Source organism: Leopardus geoffroyi, chromosome C1, assembly GCF_018350155.1.
Source record: "Leopardus geoffroyi isolate Oge1 chromosome C1, O.geoffroyi_Oge1_pat1.0, whole genome shotgun sequence".
Classification (NCBI taxonomy): Eukaryota; Metazoa; Chordata; class Mammalia; order Carnivora; family Felidae; genus Leopardus; species Leopardus geoffroyi.
The window spans coordinates 187,232,758-187,254,358 of record NC_059328.1 but is presented as its reverse complement, the minus strand read 5'-3'; the positions used below and the strand labels follow the sequence as shown (position 1 = coordinate 187,254,358).

General features: G+C 37.0%; 1 protein-coding gene across 3 annotated transcripts in view; it reads left to right on the top strand.

Annotated features, from left to right (window-relative positions):
- ORC2 (origin recognition complex subunit 2) overlaps nucleotides 1-21,601 on the top strand; it is a 45,948-nt gene that overhangs the window by 10,488 nt on the left and 13,859 nt on the right. For all 3 annotated transcript variants that reach the window (XR_006713090.1, XM_045480682.1, XM_045480681.1), the window contains exons 5-11: nucleotides 5,265-5,354; nucleotides 9,224-9,316; nucleotides 9,748-9,779; nucleotides 12,615-12,675; nucleotides 14,807-15,000; nucleotides 16,025-16,123; nucleotides 19,622-19,731. Coding sequence is in view for 2 of the 3 variants with exons in the window: in XM_045480682.1 (XP_045336638.1) it covers nucleotides 5,265-5,354; nucleotides 9,224-9,316; nucleotides 9,748-9,779; nucleotides 12,615-12,675; nucleotides 14,807-15,000; nucleotides 16,025-16,123; nucleotides 19,622-19,731 (679 nt within the window). In the remaining variant the exon portion in view is untranslated. The remainder of the gene's footprint in view (nucleotides 1-5,264; nucleotides 5,355-9,223; nucleotides 9,317-9,747; nucleotides 9,780-12,614; nucleotides 12,676-14,806; nucleotides 15,001-16,024; nucleotides 16,124-19,621; nucleotides 19,732-21,601) is intronic.

Here is a 21,601-nt window from a genome sequence, read left to right as displayed (position 1 = left end):
ATTTAATTTAGTTTACATAGAAACTACTCAGTATCTTTAAATTCATATTTTGTCTCTGCACCAGACACTTAAGGTACATAAGTACAGGTTTGCCATAAACAGACTTAAATGTATGTGAAAATTAGATATAAGAGAGAGGCAGCATTGCAGATCACTCTGCTAAGGATGAACTGGTCAGTAAACAGTGTTGGGACAATGGGGTATCATAATGAAAAAAAGAATTTGATCTCTACCTCCCATCTTAAACAAGTTAATTACCTTAATTTAAGATTTACGTATGAAAAGCAAATTGTAAATGCTTTTACAAGAAAATATAAGAATATGGTTTTGACTTGATTATAGATGAATTTCTTTTAATGTAATTAAAAAAGGTTGACACATTCACCTTATTAAAATTCAGCACTTCTCAGGAAGACAAACCACAGATTAGGAGAAAATATTTGCAAAAGACATCTGTTGAAGAAGTGTTACCCAGAATACACAAAGAGCTCTTAAAACTCAACAGTGAGAAAATGAATAGCCTGATTTAAAAATGAGCAGAGGCTCTGAACAGGACATCTCACCTAAGAAGATATACAGATGGCAACTAGTGATTTGTATTTACTCAACTCAAAATATACTCAACATTATATGTCATTTAAAAATTGCAGATTTAAACAACAATGAGATTGCCACTTACACACCTATTAGAATGGCCAAAATTCAAAACACTGACAGCACCAAATGCTAGCAAAGCTGTGGAACAAGAGGAGTTCTCATTTATTACACAATGGTACTGCTCTTTGAATGACAGTTTGGCAGTTTCTTACAAATTAAACATATTCTTACAATATGATCTAGCAATTGTCCTTCTTTGTATTTACTCATATGAGTTGAAAACTTATATCCATTCAGAAACCTACGCGCATGCATGCACACACACACACACTCTCTGCACACAGATGTTTACAGAAGCTTTGTTCATAACTGCCGTGGCTTGGAAACAACCAAAAAGTTAACCAAGAATAAATTGATATATCCATACAGTGGAATATTATTCAGCATTTAAAAAAAAAACATACCAAGGCATGAAAAGATGTGGAGGAACCTTAAATGCATATTACTGAGTGAAAGAAGCCAATCTGAAAAGAAGCCAATAGCTATGATTCCAACTGTGTGACATTATGGGAAAGGCAAAACTGTGGAGACAGTGAAGAGATCACTGCTTGCCAGTGGTTAGAGGATGGGAGGTCTGAATTGGTTGAGTACAGAGGATTTTTAGGGCATTGAAACTATTCTGTATATTATATTACAGTGGTGGATACATGTCATCATACTTCTTTCAAAGTCTATTGAATGTACCACATCAAGAATGAACCTTAATATAAGGTGTGGACTTGAGGTGATAATGAAGTGTCAGTGTAGGTTCAAGATTGTAACAAATCTACCACTCTGGGGTGAGATGTTGATAGTGGGGGAGGCTGTGCGTTTGTGAGGACAGGAGGTATATAGGAAATCTCTGTACCTTGTATTCAGGTTGGCTCTAGACCTAAAATTGCTCTAAAACATAAAGTCTATTTGAAAAAGTATTCAGGATGACATGATATTATACATGGAAAATCCGATAGACTCCACCAAAAGTCTGCTAGAATTGATACATGAATTCAGCAAAGTTGCATGATACAAAATCAATGTACAGAAATCAGTTGCATTCTTATACACTAACAATGAAGCAACAGAAAAACAAATAAAGAAACTGATCCCATTCACAATTGCACCAAGAAGCATAAAATACCTAGGAATAAATCTAACCAAAGATGTAAAGGATCTGTATGCTGAAAACTATAGAAAGCTTATGAAGGTAATTGAAGAAGATTTAAAGAAATGGAAAGACATTCCCTGCTCATGGATTGGAAAAATAAATATTGTCAAAATGTCAATACTACCCAAAGCTATCTACACATTCAATGCAATCCCAATCAAAATTGCACCAGCATTCTTCTCGAAACTAGAACAAGCAATCCTAAAATTCATATGGAACCACAAAAGGCCCCGAATAGCCAAAGGAATTTTGAAGAAGACCAAAGCAGGAGGCATCACAATCCCAGACTTTAGCCTCTACTACAAAGCTGTCATCATCAAGACAGCATGGTATTGGCACAAAAACAGACACATAGACCAATGGAATAGAATAGAAACCCCAGAACTAGACCCACAAACATATGGCCAACTCATCTTTGACAAAGCAGGAAAGAACATCCAATGGAAAAAAGACAGCCTCTTTAACAAATGGTGCTGGGAGAACTGGACAGCAACATGCAGAAGGTTGAAACTAGACCACTTTCTCACACCATTCACAAAAATAAACTCAAAATGGATAAAGGACCTGAATGTGAGACAGGAAACCATCAAAACCTTAGAGGGGAAAGCAGGAAAAGACCTCTCTGACCTCAGCCGTAGCAATCTCTTCCTCGACACATCCCCAAAGGCAAGGGAATTAAAAGCAAAAGTGAATTACTGGGACCTTATGAAGATAAAAAGCTTCTGCACAGCAAAGGAAACAACCAACAAAACTAAAAGGCAACCAACGGAATGGGAAAAGATATTTGCAAATGACGTATCGGACAAAGGGCTAGTATCCAAAATCTATAAAGAGCTCACCAAACTCCACACCCAAAAAACAAATAACCCAGTGAAGAAATGGGCAGAAAACATGAATAGACACTTCTCTAAAGAAGACATCCAGATGGCCAACAGGCACATGAAAAGATGTTCAGCGTCGCTCCTTATCAGGGAAATACAAATCAAAACCACACTCAGGTATCACCTCACGCCAGTCAGAGTGGCCAAAATGAACAAATCAGGAGACTATAGATGCTGGAGAGGATGTGGAGAAACGGGAACCCTCTTGCACTGTTGGTGGGAATGCAAATTGGTGCAGCCGCTCTGGAAAGCAGTGTGGAGGTTCCTCAGAAAATTAAAAATAGACCTACCCTATGACCCAGCAATAGCACTGCTAGGAATTTATCCAAGGGATACAGGAGCACTGATGCATAGGGGCACTTGTACCCCAATGTTCATAGCAGCACTCTCAACAATAGCCAAATGATGGAAAGAGCCTAAATGTCCATCAACTGATGAATGGATAAGGAAATTGTGGTTTATATACACAATAGAATACTACGTGGCAATGAGAAAAAATGAAATATGGCCTTTTGTAGCAACGTGGATGGAACTGGAGAGTGTGATGCTAAGTGAAATAAGCCATACAGAGAAAGACAGATACCATATGGTTTCACTCTTATGTGGATCCTGAGAAACTTAACAGGAACCCATGGTGGAGGGGGAGGAAAAAAGAAAAAAAAGAAAAAAAAAAAAGAGGTTAGAGCGGGAGAGAGCCAAAGCTTAAGAGACTGTTAAAAACTGAGAACAAACTGAGGGTTGATGGGGGCTGGGAGGGAGGAGAGGGTGGGTGATGGGTATTGAGGAGGGCACCTTTTGGGATGAGCACTGGGTGTTGTATGGAAACCAATTTGACAATAAATTTCATATAATAAAAAAAAAAAGAATTATCAAAAAAAAATAAATAAACGTTAAAAAAAAAAAGTATTCAGTACTTCTCTTCATCAAATGACACCCTAAAGAAGTGAAAAGACAAGTCATAGGATAGAGAAAAAGATATTTCCTCTTTAGAAATAACAAACAGGGGCGCCTGGGTGGCGCAGTCGGTTGAGCGTCCGACTTCAGCCAGGTCACGATCTCGCGGTCCGTAAGTTCGAGCCCCGCGTCGGGCTCTGGCTGATGGCTCGGAAGCCTGGAGCCTGTTTCCGATTCTGTGTCTCCCTCTCTCTCTGCCCCTCCCCCGTTCATGCTCTGTCTCTCTCTGTCCCAAAAATAAATAAACGTTGAAAAAAAAAAAAACCGAGAAAACATTATTTAAAAAAAAAAAAAATAGAAATAACAAACATGTGAAAAGACGTTCAACCTCATTAGCAATTAGGGAAAGGGAAATTAAAACAACTGTCCCCATATGATTCATTTTATACCCACTCAATTGGCAAAGATTAAGGAGTTAAGATAATGCCAAGTATTAGGGCACAGACAGTGGGGACTCTTAAATAGTAAGGATAGTAAACATCAACTTCGGAACAGTCCGGCACTGTTTTATAATAACAATAATAAAATCCATTAGATGTTAATCTGAATTACATATATTTAGATTTGAAAAACAACTATTTCCAAAAAGAAAATTGGTGAAGAAGTCCTTGTTTTACATTTTTGCAAATCTCTTTAATGTCTGGCTTAATAGAAGACAGCTGAATTTTCATATCTGCTTCACACATTCCATTAGCCCACAGGATGGTGTTGTCATCACACATCATGTAGTCTCTGGAATACCTATGATCTACTCTTGATTGCGAAAAAATCGAATAATATCTTAGTGTTGTTATGAAATAGTTTTGGCCCCCAGTCCCCCAGCACACTTTGAGAATTACTATGCCAGAGAGTAGGCTACTAGCGATGAGTATCCAGTATGTTGTAGGTAGCTGTTGTTATTAAAAGGGATGATTGAATGAGGCTCCTGGGTGGCTTGGTCGGTTAAGCGTCTGACTTTGGCTCAGGTCATGATCTCACGGTCCGTGAGTTCAAGCCCTGCGTCGGGATCTGTGCTGACAGCTCAGAGCCTGGAGCCTGTTTCAGATTCTGTGTCTCCCTCTCTCTCTGCTCCTCCCCTGTTCATGCTCTGTCTCTCTCTGTCTCAAAAATAAATAAACGTTTAAAAAAAAAAAAAAAAGGGATGATTGAAGAATGAAAATTAGGTCATAGTCTTGATAGTAAGAGAGCTTCCACCATGTAACAACTGTTACCTGTCTCAGTGTCAATTAACTGAATTGTACTTGGCAGTGTTTACTTCAAGAAGAAAACAACTAATAGAGCCCCTTCTGTTTTCCCTCAGGGGCAGCAGTATCATGAATTGAATGCATATACCTCTAGTCTGGAGGGTTTGGGGAGGAGAGGGGGTGGGGCGTGCGTGTGTGTGTGTGTGTGTGTGTGTGTGTTTATATGTTTATTTTTGTGTACTTGTGAAGAATAATGTGTTTTCTGTGTTTCAGATTTATATAAACATAGTCTGTCATCTATTTTTAAATATTTTATGTATGAATATGTATTGTTAAACCTTTATGCAAGACAGGGGTACAGATCTTAAATTTTTAGTTAAAATTTTATTTTTTCTGTTAATTTTGCCTATTTTCCCAAAATGCATATTGCTTTTTCTCTTTCAGAATCTTTGAAAAATGGCTCTGCTGCAGATGGTGGGAATAAAGTTTATTCTTTTCAGAATAGAAAACACTCTGAAAAGATGGCTAAATTAGGTATGTTGTTTTTCTAAGAAGGTGTATTTAACTGCATTCCCCACAGTTATCATCCTAATGCATTCCCTAAAAGAATGAGGGATATCGTTTTGTATCATATTTTCAAGCATATGTAAAACCAATTATTTTTCACACTCAGATGTTTTTTCTTTGTAATGTTTGTTTACTTTTGAGAGAGAGAGACAGAGTGCAAGTGGGGAAGGGGCAGAGAAAGAGAGACAGAGACAGAATCTGAAGCAGGCTCCAGGCTTGAAGCTGTCAGCACAGAGCCGGACGTGGAGCTCAAACTCACATACTGGAGATCATGACCTGAGCCGAAGTTGGATGCTTACCCCACTGAGCCACCCAGATGATCCTGCTCAGATGTCTTCTGTTCTCAGCTAGCTTTTAAGCTTCTCACAGTAGGAATCCTGTGTCTCTTTTCTTCCCACATCTAGCCATAGGTCCTGAACAAAGTTTTAAGTAAATGAGCGTCTTAAGTCACAGATAATCTGAATTTAATGACTAAGAATTTTATACTATATATAGAAAAATGTTTGTATTGTAGAAAACTGTATAAAATTGTTACAAATGGGCTGTTGTAATATTTTTTCTTACTCAAGTTACCACTTATACTAATTTTACATGGATTACTAATTTTCAGAAAACTAGACTAAAATAAATTACATACAACATTAAAATTAAACTATCAATTCAATTCTTTTAAAAAATCCAGATTGCACTTTATTTGGGTCCTGTGGTATGAGGGGTCATTTTTGAAAGCTTTGAGGAAAGGAAATAACATATGAAAGTAGTTTGAAAATTAGATCCATAAGTATATGAAGGTCTGGGAACAGCAAGAAGTCAAGAGCAAGGGAACAATAATTATCCAGTAAAATGTCAAGTTGTATAATAGGGTTTATAATCTATAATTACAGAACACCGATATATGCAGTCATCCTGGCCAGTAACCAGGTAAACATTCAAGATCAAGTGAAAAACTTAAGTGTTTACATTGATGAGGGATATATAAGAATTATAACATCTGTGTTACTGAATATTAAACATTATAATATTTAATCATTTGCAGTATTCAGCTTTTCTGAAAAGTATAATATGAAATTCATTATTCTGAACCTAACATGGTACATACAATAATTTACATGAATTGATCTGTTTCTTAATGTTCATAATGCACATTAAGAAATTAACAGTTTTTCAGTCTGTAAAAATGACTGCATTCTTTATAGGATCTTTGAGAAACCAGAGAAGAAATGCTAAAATAATTATTAGAGAAAGGATCAGATAGACACCAAGACTAACCTGAATCCCCAAAACAATGAAACAGGACAAAGAACATTGGAGAAAGAGAACTAATAGTGAAGAGAGGAGCCCCAGAGGAGTAATCAAGTAGAAGTTCTTCAAGTAGATAATCCACATGCACATAATAACCATGATATATGTCTTATATTGTATGGGCTGCAAGAAACTTCAGTACTGTTATATTAGGCATTTCTGTCATCACAAATGAAAGAAATTCACAGTCACAAAAAGATGGCTTTCTGGATAATTTGAGACTGATGGTACTTTCCAAAATCTGTATTTAGTTTGGACTTGTGTTTAGTTGTGATTTTCTTTAAAGTGTATCTTTGGGCACCTGGGTGATTCGGTTGAGCATCCAACTCTTGATTTCGGCTCAGGTCATGATCCCAGGGTCATGGGATCAAGCCCTACACTGGGCTCTGAACTGAACGTGGAGCCTGCTTAAGATTCTCTCTTTCTCTCTCTGTCTCTCTCTGTCTCTCTCTTCCCCCCACCTCCTGCCTCTCCCCTGCTTGTACGTTCCTAAAATTAAAAAAAAAAAAAAAGTTTCTTTGACTTATTTATTGTTGTTAATTGTGTTTACATCTAATTGTATCAATGAAGTAGAAGGCCTTAGTATTTTTAAAATAATTATAACCTGCCAGAAAATCACATGTTATTATGTATAAATGATTCAATATAATTGGTCTAACCAAGATACAGGTCTAGAAATACACTAGGAGTTAGATTGGGAATCTTTGTAAAATACATATCTGTGATGAGTTAATAAATGCAAACAAAAGAGCAAAGGTAGAAATACCAAGTAGAGAGGACAGTAAGGAGTTCAGCAGCTTGGAGAAAGATGACTTTAGGGAAATTGAAAATAGATTGGTTGATAGGATCAAATAATAGCCTAATGAGAAGCTATCATTAGGCAAAGAGGATTTTAAAATTTTGTTTTAAAATTTCCAATACGGGGGCACCTGGGTGGCTCAGTTGGTTAAGCCTCTGACTCTTGATTTCGGCTCAGGTCATGATGTCACAGTTCATGGGATCAAGCCCCACATCAGGCTCTGCGCTGACAGCACGGAGCCTGTTTGGATTCTCTGTCTCCCTCTCTCTCTGCCCCTCCCTCACTCATTCTCTCTCAAAATGAATTTTAAAAACCTTTTTAAAAAAATAAAAAAAAATATATTGTACTGTAGTTACTTTCTCAGTAGTGTGAGAGGCATGTGGAATGGAGCCTAACTAAGGAATAGATTTACATTTCCCAACTTAACACACACTGGAACATTGTTCACTGAGAAAAAAGGTATATTTTTGAATATATATGCTATTCAAATTATATCCCTCTTTTTTAATAAAAAGTATAGTTGAATTCATGTAAATTAAAGCCACTTTACTGACTCACGCTCTTTCTAACTTGTTTCACACAATTTATCCTCCAGACTTGAAATTGATCCAAAATATGACAGTCCCCACAAATGTACTACCTTTTTTAATATGTTTATTTATTTTGAGAGAGAGAGAGAGAGAGCAGGGGAGGGGCAGAGACAGAGGAAGAGAAGAGAATCCCAAGCAGGCTCTGTGCTGTCAGCACAGAGCCCAACATGGGGCTCAAACTCACAAATCATGAGATCATGACCTGAGCCGAAATCAAGAATCAGATGCTTACCCGACTGAGCCACCCAGATGCCTCGAGAAAGTATTTTTAAAGGTAAAGATTATATTTTTCATATAAAATGGCCTTTTATGTTTAGAAGCCAAGTTTTTAATCTGATGCTCCATTACAGAAACAGCTATCCACTCAATGCTATATTTTATACATTATTCACATGTATTATAGTTTTAGACACAAAATATACCACATGTTATGGGAGATTTAAGAGTTTTTAAAGTACAGTTTTAAATATACACATCTTCGACTTGATTTAAATCCCATTTTCTGGCCATTCTTTCTTACCCTCTGACAAAGATATGCCTCAAGTATATATGATAAAGAAATTGAAGGAGTGTAAAATTATTGATGGAAAGGACAGGGAGAGAGAATGACAGTTTAGAAAGCAGTAAGGTCAAAGCCTTATTTATTTATTTATTTATTTATTTAGACAACCTATAGATATTTGAAAGAAGATTTAAGGTAAAAGAGGCAGTACTCTTAATATAGATAGGTTTATTTATATTCCTGGTAATAGTAGCAGGCAGGGTTCCCCCCCCCCCCCAAGAATTTATATAAGTGAAATAAAGCGATTTCCCCCCTTCATCTGCTTAATCTTTTTTTTTTTTTTTTTTTTTAATTTTTTTTTTTCAACATTTATATTTATTTTTGGGACAGAGAGAGACAGAGCATGAACGGGGGAGGGGCAGAGAGAGAGGGAGACACAGAATCAGAAACAGGCTCCAGGCTCTGAGCCATCAGCCCAGAGCCCGACGCGGGGCTCGAACTCACGGACCGCGAGATCGTGACCTGGCTGAAGTCGGCGCTTAACCGACTGCGCCACCCAGGCGCCCCTCATCTGCTTAATATTAATCCACCCCTTAATCATCTGTTAAAGATTGCTTTCTACATTTCTTTTGTCTGTTTACAGCTTCAGAACTAGCAAAAACACCAAAAAAAAATGTTTCAGTTAATTTGAAGAATGATCCTGAAATTATGATAAACATTCCTCAATGTAGCAAGGGTAAGATTTTACCTTGGTTCTTCGATAGTTTTCATAGTTGCTTCAAGTTATATATTTTTTACTTGTCTAAGTGTGTTTGTATATATTTTCTTCTTTTCTGTTCTGAAAATTTATTCAACCAAATGCAGTTAATACCCCCAATTTGTGCCTTCACCTACCCATATTTAGCTATCAGTAAAAGGGGGAAATATCTGCTGATTGAAGTTGATTGATAGGGCCAATTAGAAACACCCTTAAAATCCTATTATCATTTGCTTGAGTTACCCAAATGTTCATGGAAGATTTGCTTTGCCACATTCTATTTGAAATAAGGCTTTAGGGATTTGGAAGTCTTACAGTTTGTGGACAGTTGTGGGGCAGTTGAATGAAACTAGACTATGATGAAAAGTGAAGTATCATGGTAAGTAATGTGTTTTTGTTTTATTTTTTAGGACATTCTGCTTCAGACAAAGTTCAGGTGAAGGTAAGCAATTGACTGAAACAAGCAAAAACCTTAGTGTTTCAAAGACATGAAAAATATCCACTTCATCTCTTAAATTATATAGCGCTTTATAATACACAGTATTTGCCAATTACACACCTTACATTAGATGAAGAATCTGAGGTTCAGAGAGGTGAAGTGACTGGTCTAAGTTCGTCTAACTGGGAAGGAGGAAAGCTGGAAAATGAAGCCAGGTCTTCTAGACCCAACTGTTGTGCTATTTCTATGTCAGAACTATCCCTATGTCAAGTTAGTGGAGCTGGCCTGGAAATATTATGGGTTTTGTTTTGTTCTGCTTTTATACATAATGTTCTCTTGTTTCTTGAGGGACTAATAGCAAGATCCATTAAATCCACCTTTCATAAGGTGGATTATTTATCCTTTCATAATTTACTTTTTCTCATAATTTACTTTTTTTTTTTTTTTTTTTTTTTGAGACAGAGAGAGACAGAGCATGAGCAGGGGAGGGGCAGAGAGAGAGGGAGACACAGAGCCTGACATAGGGCTCGAACTCATGGACTGTGAGATCATGACCTGAGCTGAAATGAGACACTTAACCAACTGAGCCACCCAGAAGCCCCCATAATTTGCATTTGAAAACAAAGTTGGTTTTGGTAAACTCTTTCCAGGGTAGCTGAAAAAAAATGACAATTTTTATCCTCTCTTGTGTTTGTGTGATTTTGTTTTTTCATTATGCCTTGTCAAGTGGCCTGCCTGGATATGAGCAAACCCAGATGGGCATGAATGAATCCAGGGCAGTGAGTATGTGAGTGTGGAGTGTGTCCAGGCCTGGGTGCCTATAAATTTAGACATGCCTGGACTTATGTATAGGCTAAGTTTGGGGAACCCCTTGTAAGAATGTGAGTGTAGACATTCAGGGCCATGGTTATGGCCTGTGACATGTGAATGTCTTGTTTAGGCAAGTCTAGATGTGAGATTAGACATGTCAGAGCCTCCTTTGTCTTTAACAATGCTTTTTTCCTGTATTATATCTTGTATACTGTATTACTATAAAAGAATAAAACCTATTCCCCTAATCCAGTCAAGAATTCAGATATATTAGGGCCTCTGGGTGGCTCAGTCGGTTAAGCGTCCGACTTCGGCTCAGGCCATGGTCTCACAGTTTGAGTTCGAGCCCTGCATCGGGCTTTGTGCTGACAGCTCAGAGCCTGGAGCCTGCTTTGGATTCTGCATCTCCCCCTCTCTTTGCCCCTCCCACGCTCATGCTCTGTCTCTCTCTGTCTCTTGATAATAAAAAAACGCTAAAAAATATTAAGAAAAAAAAAGAATTTAGATATATTAATGCATTCTTTTTCAAGGTATGGATCACAGCACATTAGTGGATCTTGTCACTTCCCTAAGAAACCATCACAAAACCTACCACAATGAGAGACAACCTCTGTAACAGATTTAATGCACTTAGAAGGGAGAGTTCAGGAGAGAGTATGTATAGGGCTTGAGGATCTGGGCTTAAAGGTTTAAGGCATGACTATCAAGATGGGGAATTGATCTGTATTAGACAAAATTCATTACATGTATTTGAGGATTGGTGGACGCAGTAAGGAGAGGGTCTTGAACTGCATCTTGATGAATGAACTATTATGTGATAAGCTGTTTGCCCTGTTGAGTAATCTATTATCTTGATTGGAGAACAGGTTACCCAAATTGTCTAGGTAAATCAGTTTGCAGAAATTTCTGTAGCAAACACTGAAGTAAGTTATAGCCTTACCTTTTTGAGCAAGAATTTTCTGAAACGGTTATTTTGACATTGGTGTTCTCAGACCTGATAATTAAGCTATATGGAGGCAGGCTGTCTCAACTCACGGTCTTGAGATGAGCTTAGTAGGACATGACCTACAGTTTAAAAAGTAAGAGACTGTAAAATTGAAAATTTCTATTTTGTAAGTATTACTTCATTATAATTTATTTCAGTTATATAACTGTGCACATGTGTACTGGATCAAGATGGCAAAATGTAAAAACATTTTTTAAGGATCTGGATCAAAAAAGTTTGTTATATACTCATTGGGCTCAGTTCATTTATTATAATACTGTTCTTAGTATTCCCAAATCAGAATTCATTAACATTTGAAACTAGCACCAAGAACCTATCACAAGACAACAGACTTAAGTTTTTTGTCCCAATTTCATATTGCCAAAATAACACAGGGTACTTTATCTTTTTATCAGTATTGTTAAAAATTAACTTATATACAACAGTGGGCATTTTAATGTGCTAGCAGTTTACTGGTATTTAAGTATTATATTCTGTGAGGAAAATAAAAATAGACTTTATACTTCTGTAAAGAATTTAAAAATTTTTAAATAATGACATAAAATGTATAGATCTCTGTTTCTCTCCTCCTCAAAGAAGGTAATACTTTACCACCAGTAAATTGCTAACACATTAAAAGGTCCATATGCATAGATGTGCCTATTTCCTTGCTTACTCATTATCACTGGATATTATCCACTTTAAAAAAAAATATTTTCATCTGATGAGTGAAAATGGTTCAAAAGGCTCATATACATTTTTTCTTTACATACTTTATAGATGTCTGGCATTCAACTTGTAGAATCACTTTAAAGAATCCTTTGGAATTTGTTGTATTGTTTTGTTGCTGTACCGTTTTTTCCTGACAGATTAATTTGTCATTGTTTTCTGCTTCTAGGAACTAGGCTCATCTAATTCAAAGCGAGTCTAATGAAAAGAAAATATTTTTCTTCTTTTCTAGCCTCTTCCACTCATCCGTCATTAATTTCTATGTCATCATTATTATTTGATAATTGAAACTATGTTGCTTTATTTTTAAACAGAACAACGATAAAAGCGAATTTCTATCAACAGCACCTAGTGGTATAAGGAAAAGATTAATAGGTATGTATTTCTTTTTAAACAAGAGTTTTTTGGGGCAACTGGCTAGCTCAGTCAGTTAAACATCCAGCTCTTGATTTTGGCTCAGGTCATGATCTCACGGTTTGTGAGTTCAAGCCCCGTATTGGTCTCTGCACTAAAGTTAAATATTTCAAAATCTCAAATCTGAGCTATTAGTGCAGAGCCTGCTTGGGATTCTCATTTTCTCTCTCCCTCTCTCTCTGTCTCTCTCTCTCCCCCTCTTTCTCTCTCCTCCCCTCCCCCTCTTTTTCTCTCCCTCCCCCACTTGCTTGTGTGGACACAGTCTCTCAAATAAACTTAAAAAAACAAAACAAAACTGAGTTTTTATAAAAAGAAGCACCTAAACGAGGAGCAGTAATAATTAAGTATATAGGTTCTAGTCTTAGACTGCTTGCTTTTTATCTTCAGTCTGCCACTTGGAGACCTCTCTATGCTTGTTTTTTTCATTTGCAAAACAAGGACAATAAAGGTACCAGCCCCATAGTTCTGAGAGTAATGGGAATAAAAGATGTCAAAAGTACTTAGTATAGTGCTTGACTTTAATATGTGCTTAACAGGTGTTAGCTTTAGTGTCTTTTTTTTTTTTAAGTAAGCTCTGCACCCAACATGGGACTTGAACACCCCAAGATCAAGAGTCGCATGCTCTACTAACTGAGCCAGCCAGGCACCCTCCTATTAGTATCTGTTATTGTCACTACTTAACTTCTTTTCATGAAAAGATATGTTCATTTCTTCAAGTAAACTGTAGATTCCTTCAGGCCAAGAACTCTCTCTTATATTTTTAACTCCAACACTTAATACTTATGTCTTTTACATTATAGTCAATAGATATTAAGGTTAGTTAAAATGTCTCTCCAATAAAATAACACACCTTTTAGGGTTTTTTTGAGACAGTTTTGTAAGTGGTTTTATTGATTTGCTTAGAAATTTTATAATGAAACCAGTTTAAATATTCATAGTTGTACTGAATGCTATACAAAGCCAAGTAAACAGACATGGTCCTGCCTTCTAGGAAATTAAAAGTTATTTTAAGGGTGCTTAGGTGGCTCAGTCAGTTAAGCGTCCAACTCTTGATTTCAGTTCAGGTCATGATCTCACAGTTCGTGGGATTGAGCCCTTCATTGGGCTCTGTGCAGACACTGGAGAGCTTGCTGGGAATTCTCTCTCCCTCCCTCCCTCCCTCCCTCCCTTTCTCTCTCTCTCTCCCTCTCTCTCTCTCTCTCTCTCAGAATAAATAAACTTAAGGAAAAGCAAAATTATTGTATTAACTCTGGGATGGAATGTGCCTATGTATTGATAGTTTTTATAGTAGCTACCATTTATTGAGTCAGGATGGCGTTTCCAGTATAGGCAGCAACAGAAAATTCTACGGTAATGGCTTAAGCCATAGACATTTAATTATCTCACATCATGAGAAGCCTAGGGATACACAGTTCCATGGCTGAGTTAACTCAACAGTGTCGTAAAAGACCCAGGTTCTGCCTGTCTTCTTGCTTTGCTACCAGCATTTTTCACCTTTTGGTTTGAATGCTTCATATTGCAAAATGGCTTCTATAGCTTTAAGGTATTGGTATAAATAAATGGCTTCCATAAGTGAGGGAAATCTTTCCCAGAAGCTTCTAGCAAATTTTCCCTCAAGTTTCATTGGTCAGAGGGTTACGTAGCCAATCCTAGATGCAAAAGAGGTGGGAAAACAAGTATCTGCCAAAGGAAAAGATAATTACCATGATTATTTATCCCTTAGGGTGAGACACATTGCCACATATTACAAAACTGTTCTGTTAGCAAGGAAGAAGGAAAGAGAATGATACTAGGTATGATTGGCATTTTCTGCCACAGTTCCTGGGTGTCAGGCATTGTTAGTTGCTTTATATACATTTCAATGTAGTCTTCACAGTGGTTCATTAAATTGGGCACTTTGAGCCTCATTTCATAAATGAGGGAACTAGTGCTCAGAAAATTTTATATAACTAGCTCTGGTGAAATCGTCAGCAAATCAGGACAAAACCAGAAGTGAAATTCTCTTATTTCAAAGTCCATGCTCTTTCCATTACCCTTCAATGCCTCTCTTGTCAGACTGTCAAATTTTCCCAATTGCTTTTTTGCCCCACAGTTCCAAGGTCTCATTCTGACAGTGAAAGTGAATATTCTGCTTCCAACTCAGAAGATGATGAAGGAGTTGCACAAGAATATGAAGAGGACACTAATGAAGTCATATTGAGCCAAAAGATTCCATCTCAGAATAGAGTAGTTTCAGCTCCTGTTTGTAAAGGAACACCTTCTAAGAAAATGAAAAGAGATAAAACAGTAAGTGGAGACTTTAATCTTAAAGAAAAATTGTGCAGTATCTTAAAGATAAGCTACCCTAAGAAAAGAGATCCAAATGGGGGATTAATATATTTTTTTCCTTTACTTTTCTATATTTTCTCAGTCTTTCACATAAGTGCCCGTATATATTTGTGTCTATTTCTGAACTTTCTGTTCTGGCCTGTCTGCATCCATATTCATGTATCAATGCCATGTACTAAAGCTGACATCTCAATTCAGTTGTATAAAAAATGAGCTTTTAAATAAATTTTGATTGGATAACTGGAAGCAAGACTTCTCAGTGTATACCTTTTTATATAGTTTTGTTATTGTAACATTGTTGATATGGTCAAGTCAGTTTAAGTAGTAAGTGAAGTGGCTGTGGGTCCATGTTGAGTTGTTTGAAAGAACATTGTAAGCACCATGACCTGAGGAAAGGCTAATTATCTGGTGTTTGGTGTAAAGAATCAGAGCAATGTAGGAAGCCTACTGCTTGAAAGGTTTTCCATCCCTTCTTACCACCGTGGAGGTTAGTCTAGCCCCAAGTTCGTGGAAGAAGTAGTAAGCCATTTTACTGGAATGGTAGGCAGCTCTTTTTTTTTTTTTTTTTTTTTTTTACTCTGCTGTTGAGTTCTTCCTCATTTTCAGTTCCTTAGCTGTACTAATATTAACAGATTTGCTAGGACTGTGTGAGGCAAAATGAAGGTCCTGATCGTTAGCCACCTCCCCCCCGCCTTTTTTAAGTCTAAATAGAAATTTTATGTTGGAACTTAGGAATCCTTTTTGTGAAGACTACTTCAATGTAGTCATTTCTTTTAACTTTTATGATCCTAAGAGTTACTCAGTTTTACTACTAGAATTAAATAGAATTAAGTTTGCTTGGTCCTTAATCTATATTATCGCTGCAAAAAGAAAATGCTGCCAAATATTTCACATATCTTATCTTATTCTGATATTACTGTCTAGTTTTGATATAAAATAAATATCTGAAACTAAGAATTGATTTTGCTCTATCCACTTTCAGAGTGATTTAGTAGAAGAATATTTTGAAGCTCATAGCAGTTCAAAAGTTTTAACCTCTGACAGAACACTACAGAAACTAAAGCGAGCTAAACTGGATCAGGTATGTTGCAAGAAACGTTACTTCTACATTTTTTTTTTTTTATTGTGAGCTAAAAAATATACTGCATAAGCAGCAAATGTGAAGAGTGAGTTTACACAAGCAGACTTATTATCCTGATAAAATGAAACACAAATTAATATAACATAACTATTATATGTTTCATTATATGTAAATGGTTCAATAGATTTGAATTCTGTTTGATATACTATAATTACATTTTTTTTCTCTACTTTATCATTTCTTCAGGATTTATGATAATCATCAGGGCCATAGTTTTTTTGTTATCCATTAGCATTAATCTCTGTTATTCTTTAACTCATATTCATTGAACTTCACACTGGTCACAAAATAAAGACCTTGACCGGACTCTTTTAGTTACAGACCTTTAGTTACAAAGAACAGAGGGAAGCTGCTTCTTGATATTACAGAAAACCTGTTCGGTACAGTAAGATAAAGTTACTATATACTATGGTTCTGGTATCTCATTTAATAAAAAATACCAGTTTTTGAGGTATTTTGACTGAGGGTTTTGACTGGTATTTCCCTAACAGAGAAGACAGAACCCATCTGAGAAAGTCTTTGAGTAGAAAGTGGGGTTGATAATCTGAATCAAGAAGAGATGATTGTCATTGGCTCAAAGAATATTGAGACTTTTGGGGCGCCTGGGTGGCTCAGTTGGTTGGGCATCCGACTTAAGCTCAGATCATGATCTCACGGTCTGTGAGTTTGAGCCCCGTGTGGGGCTCTGTGCTGACAGCTCAGAGCCTGGAGCCTGCTTCAGATTCTATGTCTCTCTCTCTCTCTCTGCCCCTCCCCTGCTCATGCTGTGTCTCTCTCTGTCTCAAAAATAAATAAAAACATTTTAAAAAATAATAAAAAATGCTATCTTAAAAAAAAAAGAATATTGAGACTTTTTGCAGTTTTCGAAGGTATACAGGGCTTTTCACAAGAGTTTTCAAGATACGGAAAAGAGGAGAATATAGAGTAAGCTGCCATGAGCTGGAAGACATGATGCTATGTGGTTGTTTTTGTCTTTGTCACCTGGTGTATTGGTATTGAGACTCAGATCAGAGACTGATGAAAACATATCAAGAAGCCAAGTTGTTCTAGGGAGGAGATGGCACTAACATCTACTTAGTGCATAGATTTCTGTATAAGCAACATGGGAGGATAAATGGGTCTAGAGTCAGAACAGGACTTCATAGGACTGAGAGGCAGAAAGACCTCTATTAAACACCTGTTACCAATAATGAGGGAGGGGAAGGTCTTTCAGTGATTGTGGACATAGCTAACCAATATAGTCTCAGTAGCATGTATCATTCAGCATTTATGTTTTCTTTCTCATGTCTGTGGGTCAGGTGGGGGTTGGCCGATCAAGGATTTGTTCCATATGTCTCTCTTCCTCATTGGACCAGCAGGCTAGCTGAGGCATGTTCTTCTCATGACGATGCCAGAGATGTAAGAAGTGGAAAAACACAAGACCTCTTATAGCCTGGGCTCAAAACTGACCCAGTGTCACTTCTGCCTTGTCCTAGTGGTCACAGCAAATCACGTGGCTGCAAAAAAAGTCAAAGAGCAGGGAACTAGGCTCCACCTCTTTAGTGGGAGGCAAAGTCACATGGCAGAGGGTGTGGATATAGGGAAATGGGAAGTATTGGGGCCAATAGCGTGATTCTCCGCAGACACTAAAGTTTGAAATTAAAGTTTATAGATAACTTTCCGGAGTTCACATTCAAGTGTGAGTATGCTCTGATAATTTGCTATAATTGACCTCTGGAAATGATACTAGTGCTTCATCTGCTTTTTCAGAGCTCTAAACTTCAGAAGGAATGAAAATTTTTAAAACTACCCACTTACCAGTTGCTTAGAACTTGTCCTGTTTCTCTTTAAGTGTGTGGATAAGTAAGACCTAAATAGACCCGAGTGCCTGGGATGTTAACTGCAATTCTAGCCTTTAGTATTAAAAGGATATTTTAGGGACACCTGGATGACTCAGTCAGTTGAGCATCTGACTTTGGCTCAGGTTGTGATCTCACAGCTTGAGAATTCGAGCCCTGTGTGGGGCTCTGTGCTGACAGCTCTGAGCCTGGAGCCTGCTTTGGATTCTGTGTCTCCTTCTCTCTCTGCCCCTCCCCCCCTCCCTCTCTCTCTCTCAAAAAAAAAAAAAAAAAAAAAAAAGACATTTTTAAATGTCTGGTTTAAAAATAAATAAATAAAAGAATATTTTACCTAAAGGGTAGAATCACGGAAACACTGTAGTGCCAGGGTAAAATGCATATACAGGTTTTTAATAGGGTTTTCATTCTAAAAAGTGAGCTGTATTTGATTCACCAGCATGAATTTCCAAGTTTTGGGTACAGGGCAGTGTACCTTCCTCAGCTGATTTACATTATTGTTTAAAAAACTTTGCCATACTGGGGCACCTGGCTGGCTCAGTGGAGCATGTGACTCTTGATCTCGGAATTGTGACTTTGAGCCCCACGTTGGGTGTGGAGCTTACTTAAAAGTAAAATCTTGGGGCGCCTGGGTGGCTCAGTCGGTTAAGCGTCCGACTTCGGCTCAGGTCATGATCTCACTGTCCGTGAGTTCGAGCCCCACGTCAGGCTCTGTGCTGACAGCTCAGAGCCTGGAGCCTGCTTCGGATTCTGTGTCTCCCTCTCTCTCTGCCCCTCCCCCATTCATGCTCTGTCTCTCTCTGTCTCAAAAATAAATAAAAACTTAAAAAAAAAAAGATTTTATTATTTAAAAAAAATTTTTTTTTTAATGTTTATTTTTGAGACAGAGAGAGACAGAGCATGAATGGGGGAGGGGCAGAGAGAGAGGGAGACACAGAATCCGAAGCAGGCTCCAGGCTCTGAGCTGTCAGCACAGAGCCTGACGTGGGGCTCGAACTCACGGACCGCGAGATCATGACCTGAGCCGAAGTCTGACGCTTAACCGACTGAGCCACCCAGGCGCCCCAAAAATAAAATCTTAAAAAAAAAAAAACAAAAAAAAAACTTTGCCATACTTACCAAAGATGGATTTGTTAGAAGTAGCTTTGATACTTAGAGGAGCAGTGATAACAAGTTTATTTTATTAGTGATAATGGTGAATTATAAAAAAACTTTAATGTTTTCTGAGAATTCATATTGTTACCTTAAGCTTTCACATTTCTTCAAATTCATAGGTTTTAAAAAGTCTGTCTGGATTTGTTGTCAAAGCTGGGAGGCAGGTTTAATTATCTCCTTATGGTAATGATCTTTTTAGAAATTAAAGCCTTATATTTGGAATTTATAATCATAAATATGGTTCTAGACAAAAAGTTTTAAGAAAACAAATACTTAAACCGTAAATAGTATGTGTATTCAGTTGATGCACTCATTACCAAGCCTGGTTAAAGTAATATTTCCACTAATGGCCTCTTCTAATGTCTACCTCTAAGGAAATATTTTTAGTTTCTGTTGATTTTGATGTATGTGGTTTGAAAGTGATTTTCTTCCCTCTTTTTTTTTAAAGCAAACTTTGCGTAACTTACTGAGCAAGGTTTCTCCTTCCTTTTCTGCTGAACTTAAACAACTAAATCAACAGTATGAACAATTATTTCATAAATGGATGTTGCAGTTACGGTAAGTACTATTATTTACATGTCTGTGTGTTAAAATCAAAGCAATCTAACATTTAATTTTCTTTTTGCAATCAACTTGATATATTTTTACATATAAAATTGTGAAAAAAATAGGTGTTTTCCTAATTTGATGACTCAGATGTAGAAATGTCATATTGTATGACTCATCTGAGAAAATCTAGTTTTCAAGAAATGTGTCTAAGTTTATCATATATGAAAGCCATTGGTAAAATAGCCTTTATTAGAATTGTTATTACTTGTAAAAATATTGAAAAATCTAATCTGTCAAGACTGATAAGATATATCAATTAGATTTTTTTCTTTGTTTTTAAGAGAGAGCGCAGGGGAGGGTTAGAGAGAGAAAGAGAGAATCTTAAGCAAGCTCCACGTTCCATGTGGAGCCCCCATGTGGGGCTCAGTCCCATATCCCTGGGATCATGACCTGAACTGAAATCAAGATTCGGACACTTAACCACCTGAGCCACGCAGGTGCCCCTCAGTTAGATTTTAATCAAGTTTTCCACAGCAAAGTTTCTAAAAAGAATATATATATATTTTAATCTTATTCTGTATTCATGTGCTATAGATCTTCAGGTTTTTATCTGTCCTATAAATACCATTTTACCATTTTAAAATTATTTCTTTGAATATTTTTTGAATTTTACCATTTTTCAGATACCTCAGGTTAAATTTCAAATTCCCATTAAAACAATTAGAACAATGATTAAAATGAAAACTTTTTTTTTTTACTATAATTACTTTTACACTTTTATTAAAAAGGATCTTAGTATAAGGAAGTGCTTAAAATGTATGGTATTGTACATGTATACTCACAGTTACATAGTCATAGGGATAAATAAGAAGTCAGGTCCACCAAGCAGTAAAACTAGAAATTGACACAATTTTCCTCAATTGATCCTGGCTTTCTTTTGCCAGTAACACATCAAAGGGTTATGCCTATCTTCATTGCTAGGACCTCAGCTTCTCCTAATAACTTTTTATAGATCTGTTCATTATAAATTTGTAAAGTAGCTCTTCACTCTGATCCCATCCCGCAGCATCCACCAGTTCCTCCTTCCAGTATGTCAACTCTGATAACTTGTTTGACTTTGCTTCCCAGCCTATACCTCATTCAGCTACTTAACAGAATTGTCAACTCTCTGAATTCCCTTACTTTTTTTTCTGGTGCTGCTACCTTGCACCATCTATCTCTACTTTGGGGGTTATTGCTTTTCTTCTATCCTAGGCTCCCCTGCATTGCTACAGAGCATCACATAAATACTGTTTCTGATAGACTTCTATAAACAATCATGGAGTTGAGTTTTAGCTTGACCCCTAGGTGCTTGGTGTTCTAATCTTCTCATTCACTCTCTGGGCTTTGGTTGCTTTTTGCATGTGAATAACTCCCATGATTTCTCCAGGCCAGCCCAGATCTCACTCCTCAGCAGCATATACAGGTACATCAGTGTATATTGGAGGGTTTCCATGTTGATGTCCTGTAAATAATTCAATATATATAAAATTTAACTCCTCTTAAACCCCTCATTGCCACCTGCCCCTGCAGCCTGGCACAGTGAAAGTCACTTCATCCACATAGTTGCCTAGGCCAAAAAAAAACAAGTTATTTTGAAATATTCCCTTTCTCTCACCTTCTACATCTAATCACTCTCCAAATCCTATTGATTTGACATGTAACGCTCTTGATAACTTCTATTTTTCTCCATAACACCTAATTCAAGCTCATCATCTTTGGCAGTTTTCCCCTTCTTCTGTGCATTCGCCCTATTCAGCCAGGGTGAAAATATCATGCTACTTTCCTACTTAAAACCTTTCAGTTAACACCTGACTAGTTACTGTTAAATGGTCATTGT